Source organism: Cupressus sempervirens, chromosome 9 (assembly GCF_028749045.1).
Source record: "Cupressus sempervirens isolate cs-2001-9-10 chromosome 9, ASM2874904v1, whole genome shotgun sequence".
Taxonomy (NCBI): domain Eukaryota; kingdom Viridiplantae; phylum Streptophyta; class Pinopsida; order Cupressales; family Cupressaceae; genus Cupressus; species Cupressus sempervirens.
In genome coordinates, this window is record NC_143126.1 from 512,061,652 (window position 1) to 512,070,675 (window position 9,024).

The following is a 9,024-nucleotide window of genomic DNA, read 5'->3' on the forward strand; positions in this document are numbered from 1 at the left end:
CGTCGAGAGGGGTCATAGGTTAACCTATGACCCCTCTTGACGCATTTCATGACAATGTATGTTCCTACGGGCCCTAGGGCCCCTAGGGACGCATGTGGTTGGTTCCAATGCGTCAAGAGGGGTCATAAGTTAATCGATGCATTTGATGACAACGTATGTCCCTAGGGGCCCTAGGGCCCATAGGGGCACATTTGGTTGGTTCCAATGCAATGAGAGGGGTCATAGGTCCTATTGATGCATTTCATGACAACGTATGTCCCTAGGGGCCCTATGGTCCCTAGGGATGCATTTGAATGATTCCAATGCGTCGAGAGGAGTCACAGGTTAACCTATGACCCCTATCGATGCATTTCATAACAACGTATGTTTGCAGGGGCCCTAGAGGCACATTTGGTTGGTTCCAATGTGTCGAGAGGGGTCATAAGTTAACCTATGATCCCTATCGATGCATTTTATGACAACGTATGTCTCTAGTGGCCCTAGGGCCCCCAAGGGCGCATTTGGTTGGTTCCAATGCTTCAAGAGGGACCCTTATCAATGCATTTCATGACAACATATGGCACATTTAGTTGATTCCAATGTGTTGAGTGGGGTCATAGGTTAACTTATGACCCCTATTGACGCATTTCATGACAACGTATGTCCTTAGGGGCCCCTAGGGGCGCATTTGGTTGGTTCCAATGCGTCGAGAGGGGTCATAGGTTAACCTATGACCCCTCTCGACGCATTTAATGACAATGTATGTTTGCATTTGGTTTGTTCCAATGCGTTGAGAGGGGTCATAGGTTAACTTATGACCCCTCTCAATGCATTTCATGATAACATATGTCGCATTTGGTCAGTTCCAATGCGTTGAGAGGGGTCATAGGTCATAGGTTAACCTATGACCCCTCTCAATGGATTTCATGACAACGTATGTCCCTAGGGGTCCTAGGGGCCCTAGGGATGCATTTGGTCGATTCAAATGCATCGAGAGTGGTCATAGGTTAACCTACAACACCTCTCAATGCATTTCATGACAACGTATGTCCTTGGGGCCCTAGGACCCCTAGGGACGCATTTGGTCAGTTCTAATGCGTTGAGAGGGGTTGTAGGTATCGATGCATTTCATGACAAAATATGCCCTAAGGACGCATTTGGTCGGTTCTAATGCATCGAGAGGGGTCATAGGTTAACCTACGACCCCTATCGATGTATTTCATGTCAATGTATGTCCCTAGGGGCCCTATTGATGCATTTGGTCAGTTCTAATGCATCGAGAGGGGTCATAGGTTAACTTATGACCCCTATTGACGCATTTTATGACAACGTATGTCCCTATGGGCCCTAGGACCCCCAGGGACGCATTTGGTTAGTTCTAATGCTTCAAGAGAGGTCATAGGTTAACTTATACGTTGTCATGAAATGCATCGAGAGGGGTCATAGGTTAACCTATGACCCCTCTCAACGCATTTCATGACAACATATGTCCCTAGGGGCCCTAGGACCCCTTTTGATGCATTTGATTGGTTCCAATGTGTCGAGAGGGGTCATAGGTTAACCTATGACCCCTCTCGATGTATTTCATGACAACATATGTCCCTAGGGGCCTTAGGACCCTTAGGAACCTATGACCCCTTTCGATGCATTTCATGACAACAGTATATTTAATAATAATATAATACTGTATATTTTATTATAATAATAAAAAATTATTAGATTATATAACAATAATGATCATATATTACTAGATTATAGATTCAATATTATATATAATAATAATCATATAATATTACTATATATATTTAATAATAATAATATTTATCATATATATTACTATATTATATTTAGTTATAATAATAATAATATTTATAACTATATTATATTTAATAATAATCATACATATTACTATATATAATAATAATTATAATCATATATAATAATAATAGTTAATTATAATAATCATAATCATATGTAATAATAATATTAATGTTCACACTTCCCCCAAATAAATTTCCCTCTAAAACCCTCTAAAGTTTCCCTATCAAATTTCCCTCCAAAATTGCAATTGGAAAATTTTTCCTCTCAAAATTCCCTCCATATTTGAACTCACAATACTCGAATACCCAATTTCATATTAGGTATCCGATCACAAATCAGATACCCGATTACTAAGCCTATTTGGTCAACCCAAAAAATGTGTTTGAGAAGGGTTTCACTGACACTCAGTCTTCGGGTAGCCATTTGACAATGTTATATTCATTGAAATTGAATGAAACAAAAAGGGTTTTTTTTATAACACTCGAGATTCCATTGATATAATTGCTGTCAAATTTTGAGTTCGATAAGTATTTATTAGTTAATTTTCAGTGAAGATGATTGTAAAGTGTTGATTGACATACTGATTGAAAAATAGCTATAACTTTCAAATGGTATAACATTTTTTAAGTCCAAAAGTTGCATCACGTTTTATGCTTCTCCTAGTATAAGGAAAAATAATAATTAATTTGGTAAAGTTTTCAATTAGTTAAGATGGTCAAACACGAGAGTTTTTTTTTCCAAAAAAGTTTTAGTAGAAAAATCTACTTTTTATATCTATAATTATATTAAAAAATATATCATTTGATTTTGATTAAGGTGGTTAGACATACACCTACTTTTTATTTTTGCCCTGAAATTTTCATAATACTGCATTAAAATCCAAACTTTTGACCAATCAAAATTGTTTTTTTCTCTGGATGAAGTCTAGTAGTTTAGAAACTACATTCAATTTCCTACAAATTATTTTCTTACAACTTTTTGATATAAAGTGTAGAACCACTTTAAAATTATGTGTCAAGTTGACATAACCTTGATTTGCTAGTTTTTCGTTGCCACTTAAGGCCATAGTTTGGTTGACCATGATCTTGCACATATCCAATTATTAGCAAATTTCTTCAACAAGCTCTACAAGCTAAGAAATCTTAATACCCAAAACCATAAACATTGTGAATCGTTACATGCAAGCAACATGCAACTCACAAAACTAAGCTCCGATACCAATTCAAGGGAAATGAGAACATCACAAAAAGCCATCTCAGATCATAACTCTGATTTGCTAGTTTTTCGCTGCCACTTAAGGCCATAGTTTGGTTGACCATGATCCTACACATATCCAATTATTAGCCAATTTTTTCAAGCTTTACAAGCTAAGAAATCTCCCTAATTTGCTAGTTTTTCGCTGCCACTTAAGGCCATAGTTTGGTTGACCATGATCTTGCACATACCCAATTATTAGCCAATTTCTTCAAGCTCTACAAGCTAAGAAATCTTAATACCCAAAACCATAAACATTGTGAATCGTTACATGCAAGCAACATGCAACTCACAAAACTAAGCTCCGATACCAATTGAAGGGAAATGAGAACATAACAAAAAGCCATCTCAGATCAATATGCACATCCTGTATCCAATGATTTCTTGAATAGTTTCTAATAAGCAAGTACAAGTGCATACTACTATGTCATAAAAGCGGAAACACACATAGTTGATTTCCCACAATTTAAACCTTAAAGGAAAGTGATTACAATTTATGAATCTAAAAAATTTCAATAGCATTATGACATACAAATTATTATTCTACAATCATAAAATTAGAAGAATGAGATAGAATAGAAAACAAAGATATACGTGGGGAAAACCTTTCCAGGTAAAATCCCCACCCTCAAAACCATCAAGCTAATGTATTGTTCAACAAGTTACGATACATCTTTGGCTTTCACATGGAGATTTACATCTTGCTCCACATAAAGAAAATCCGACAACATAACCCTGTGCAAATAACTTCTCATCTCTCTCTTACATCTCTTCAACAACTCATTGTATTTATAAAGTTTTCATACAAAAGGAAACAATTTCTAAAGCGTCTACATTCAATGTATTTATAACTTATTTAAAGACGTCCCTTATGCACAATTCAACATTATAAAAAAGCAAAGAGGAAAAAGCCCAAAAAACAAACTTTCTATATTTTGCTCCAAGTCTATACGTGTGGAAGATTTGGTCTCAATTAGCATCTTCCAAAAATGCATAAATAAAAAACCAATAAATCAAAAGTTGAGTCACAATTTCCCAACACATACTGCTAGCAGACTGTTTAGGTGCCCTACTAAAGACAAGAACTCTCACTTACCCAAAATAGACACATATTACACTTTCTATAAATAGTAAGCACACCAATTTGACTCAAACAAAGAACAATTCTAAATATCCCTAACCTCTACAGTGGGAATTGGCCTCCAACTTTATTAACTCGACCCTCTGAACAACTCCAGTAATCTAGAGGGTCTAAGCTAACACTTCGAATGATGACACTCATGAAAAAAGGGGGCATTACATCTATATTGTAAAACAACTATTCTATCCTATATGCTTGAACCTCTAATGAGATTTTGGTAGTTAGAATTTTTATATAATATTCATAATATTTTACATAATTTAATTAGATAAAATTTGAGTTAAATTTAAAAATCCATATCTTAGAAATAATGATGCATATAAATTTGTTTCTCATATATATGAGTGAGTTAACACTCATTTTGTTTAGGTAATGCTTACAACTTAACATATTTGACCATAGAGATTCCCCAAAATCAAGCCAATTTTCTTTTTTCCTCATTTGCAAAACTCATAGTTCCGTATTTCATAAGAATTGAACCACATGAGCTCATCTCTCGTGAGCATGAATGATTAATTGCCAGTCATTGTATCTAGCTAATGCTCACAAGAGTGAAGCATCAAGACATTGTAAGAGGTCTTCCATCCTAGTTAGACATGCTTGAGTTAGAATAGTAGTAAGATGTTGACATTAGAAATCCTTATACTCCACCTTTGTGATAATTAACTAGAAGACATCAATAGTAAGTTGACCATCCATATGAAAGATGAATTCATGTTATCCTTTACTCATGAAATATGGGTTCAACTTAAAAACTATGATAGCACTAGGATATAGACATGACCTACATGCATTCGATGAAAGTAGATCATTCATACATCGACAACATGGATTTTGTAAGAATCTTCTCATGAAATATCAATGAGTATAAATTACAAATGATACACAATAGAAGATCTTTGTACTTATAATAATAAAAATTAAAGATTATGAATTCATTCTTTAAAAAAAAGAGGTAACCACTTTGACCCAAAACTATGAAAGGACTTCATCCAAATGAAATTTGAACCTTACTAAAAAAAAAACAACACTACTTAACCATTATAATAACATGCCGCCATCAACCATATGAATTTGTTCCTTTAAAAAAAAAGTTTTGACTCAATTATTTATTAAAAACAATAATTATTTAAATGTACTCTAATTAACTATTTATACTAAAAGATGGCCATAAGAATATATTTTTTTACTGTTTATATAATTATAAATCTACAAATACAGAATAATCTTTTTATATTTAACTGCAGTCAGAATTTCAGAGTTTCAATAGTCCATAATAATTTTATATCTAATTCCAAAAAATAGTTCTATTTTTATGGCCATTAATAACTTTGGCTTTCAGACAAAACGAAATAAAAATAGCAAGTACAGATTATGCAAATATTCAACTCTTTTCAGTCCCATTGGAAAACCCCAGTGTTTACAAACTTGAAGAGCATGGAAGGCCTCTATAATACGAGGACAGCTTGAGGGGTTTATGAAGTGGATTTATAAGGTGTTAGTTATGGGTTGGAAGAGAATGCTGTGTAGGAGGTATTAGTGGTGGTGGTCCGATTGGAGGCAAAGGAGGCAGTGGAACAAGAGGGGGCGGTCCGATTGGAGGCAAAGGAGGCAATGGAACAAGAGGGGGCGGTCCAATTGGAGGCAAAGAAGGCAATGGAACAAGAGGTGGTGGTCCAATTGGAGGTAAAGGAACAAGAGGCGGTGGTCCAATTGGAAGAGGAGGCAACTGATCAAGAGATGGTGTTTCAGATGGGTGAGGAATGAGAGGTGGTGGATTAAGTGGGTTGGGAATGAGAGGTGGTGGTTGAAGTGGGTTGGGGATTAGAGGTGGTGGAGTAAATGGGTTGGGAATGAGAGGTGGTGGTTGAAGTGGGTTAGGAATCAGAGGTGGTGGAGTAAATGGATTGGGAATGAGTGGCGGTGGTTGAAATGGATTGGGAATCAGAGGTGGTGGAGTAAATGGGTTGGGAAAGAGTGGTGGTGGTTGAAATGGATTGGGAATTAGAGGTGGTGGAGTAAATGGATTGGGAATGAGAGGTGGTGGTTGAAATGGGTTTGGAGGCAAGGGAAGGAATGGAGGTGGAGGTGTGAAAAATGGCAGTGGAGGGATAGAAAACAAGGGAGGAGGAGGTGAAGGCGTGAGGAATGGCAATGGAGGGAGATTAAACCAGGGAGGAGGTGGAGGTGGTGATAGAAAAGGTAATGGAATTGGGGGGAAATTGAATGGAGGCAGCAGGGAAGGAGGAGGTGGTGGAGGAGAAGGTGGCGGTGTTAGGAAAGGTAATGGAGGGAAATTGAGAGGAGGTAGTGGGGGGAAAGGTAATGGAGGGAAATTGAAAGGAGGGATTTGAGGAAAGGGAAGGGAAGGAGGAGGTGGTGGAGGAGGAGGCGGTGGTGGGGGAGAAGGAAAGAAGGGTGAAAGAAATGGTGGCAATCCAAATGCCTTAGAGGATTGCAATGGAGCTTTTAGGTCAGATTTAGGGCCATTTGCAGCATCTTGAGAGCAAAATGGAGGTGGAGATTGAGGCCTGTAGGTGAAGAAACCGGCAGAATAAGAGTGGATACTGCCCTGCTTTGACTTCAAAGTAAATGAGGAGGAGTTTGCTATGGATACTAGTTTGCAAGGGCCTTTCTGTTCTTCATTTTGGAGCAAAGTTGCCGAGCATCTCTTGAGTTGTTTATCTGAATGAAAGATTGATGGAGGAAGCTCCACTTTGAACTGCCCATAATCATTTGTCTTTGCTTCAATCCGAAAATTAGGCGTTTGCTTATTGTTTCTACATTCCACAGCAACTGAAGCACCTGGTTCACCCAATACAAGAAGAAAACATATAAAATCAAAGGTATCTCGCAATTTAAAGATTGCTATACTACCTCACAGCAAGGGTTTTCTTCCAATACTCGGGCAAATGACTTCCTAATTACTAATCCACATCTACTTTGTGCACACACCAAATTAAGGTAAATTCATACAAAATTCAAAGCATTACCAAATCAAGAACAATTCATGCAAATTTTTTACAGTAGGCGAAACTGATTTGTGTGTTTGAGGTCACAATTAACAGGACATCTTTCCTCAGAGCCTTCAATTTCATTTCAATCCTAAATAGTTCTAATTGTTGAGCATCCCCTGAAGCAGCTCATTCAGACAACAAAATGGGGAAACAAAGAAATGCACAATAAGAAAATGCTTAACCAGAAACGAAAGCAGAAGTAGCAAGTTATACCTGATATGAAGTAGCTGTTCTTGGAAAAATGTTGCTTATAACATGCATCACAAAAGACACTGCCCACAATTCTGACACACAACAAATGCCCACCAGCATCATCATCAAGTGCATCAGCAGCAGCAAATAATGTGATTATGGCCAACAATACAACACCATAAATCTTCGAGCCCATGACGGCAATTGAAGAAGAAATGGGGAAATTCCCCTCTATTTAACGACTCTGGCAGCTAATCACATTGTCTTATTATCTGTTCATTTTGTGCAGCTAGGGAGATGATCCAAAGAAAACAACCATGGAAAGCCCATGCGTGCTCACGGGTTTCTTCTAAAACTTTTACTGTTCCTTTGAAAACAAAGCTTTTCAATTATCCAGAGGACCCACAGAGATGTCTCAAGTCAGACCCATATCTAGAAAATGGGGGAGCAGAAGGCTCTAGGGCATTTTACAATTACTCTTTGCTCCTATTGAATCTACTAATTAAACCCTAATATCTCTGAATTTCTTCAGTGCATTTTATAATTACGCTTTGCCCCTTTTGAATCTGCTAATAAAACCCTAATATCTCTGATTTTCTTCAGTGCATTTACAATTACTCTTCATTTCCCCTTCTGAATCTGGTAATAAAACCCTAATACCTTTGAATTTCTCCAGTACATTTGTTTTGGAGTAAACATCGTTGTCTTATAGATGATGTCATGGCGTGGGTTGTTGTCCTCTGGTGTTGACGGGAGTCACGGGTGATGAAATGCTATCTATATTTTTGGGATATTCGTAGTATTGAAAATTGTAAAGGTAATCCCAAATTTCTTGCCGACCTCGCGAAATTCAATTGCAGCTGCTGGTTTTGCACACCAGCAGTTTCTTTTGTGGCACCCGGGAAAGAGATTGATGTTCTTGCTAAGTACAAACTATTACCCTGTGCTCGGTGACTGTATGAATCTTTGTACGGTTAGACGGTAGGCGTCCATTAACAGAGTGATAGAGCTGTGTGCTCTACTCCAACTGTCGAAAGACAACGAAATCATGTATAATAAATGCTTTTCATTGTAAGAAATCCGTTTGTCAGAGGGAGGAACAGACAAGCTAATCTGGCTGATTATTAACTGAACACGAGTCAGGGGAGATGGGAATCCTACTTATCAAATGCCATGGAATTATAAATGTACCGGACAGACCACTCGGCTCTTCCCTCACATGGGCAAATTATTTGTGTTTACATTAGTGTGTTAAGGTGGGTACTAAGGTAGGTGTTGGCTAATTTCAATGGTGCAATTTGTAGGGAGGATAGCTGCCATTGTTATGATATTGGTTAACAAGTAACTCTTACCAAGGTGGACATTTGGTAAGAACCAAGGTGAACAATGTTATCTTTGGTAAGACTTGCATTTGAGTTTAGAGTTTAGTTGTTGCGATGAGGTTTTATGGATTCTTTTATATTTTTATGAAGTATATTTAAAATAAAATAAAATTAGAATGTATAATATTATATTAAAAAATTACATAATAAAAGTTATAATGAATAAATAAATAAAATGAATATGTTTATATAATGCATATAATTTTAATTAAAATGTTAACAATTTAATCTAACATTG

General features: G+C 36.9%; 1 protein-coding gene across 1 annotated transcript; it reads right to left on the reverse strand.

Annotated features, from left to right (window-relative positions):
- Positions 1–5,567: 5,567 nt before the first annotated feature.
- On the reverse strand, positions 5,568–8,625 carry LOC149539601 (uncharacterized). Its single transcript, XM_089800830.1, has 2 exons — positions 7,426–8,625; positions 5,568–7,000 (listed from the first exon to the last, which is right to left on the reverse strand). Exons 1-2 carry the CDS (start codon positions 7,598–7,600, stop codon positions 5,694–5,696), a joined length of 1,482 nt encoding a protein of 493 aa, XP_089656956.1. The 5' UTR covers positions 7,601–8,625; the 3' UTR covers positions 5,568–5,693.
- Between the last annotated feature and the right edge of the window lie 399 nt (positions 8,626–9,024).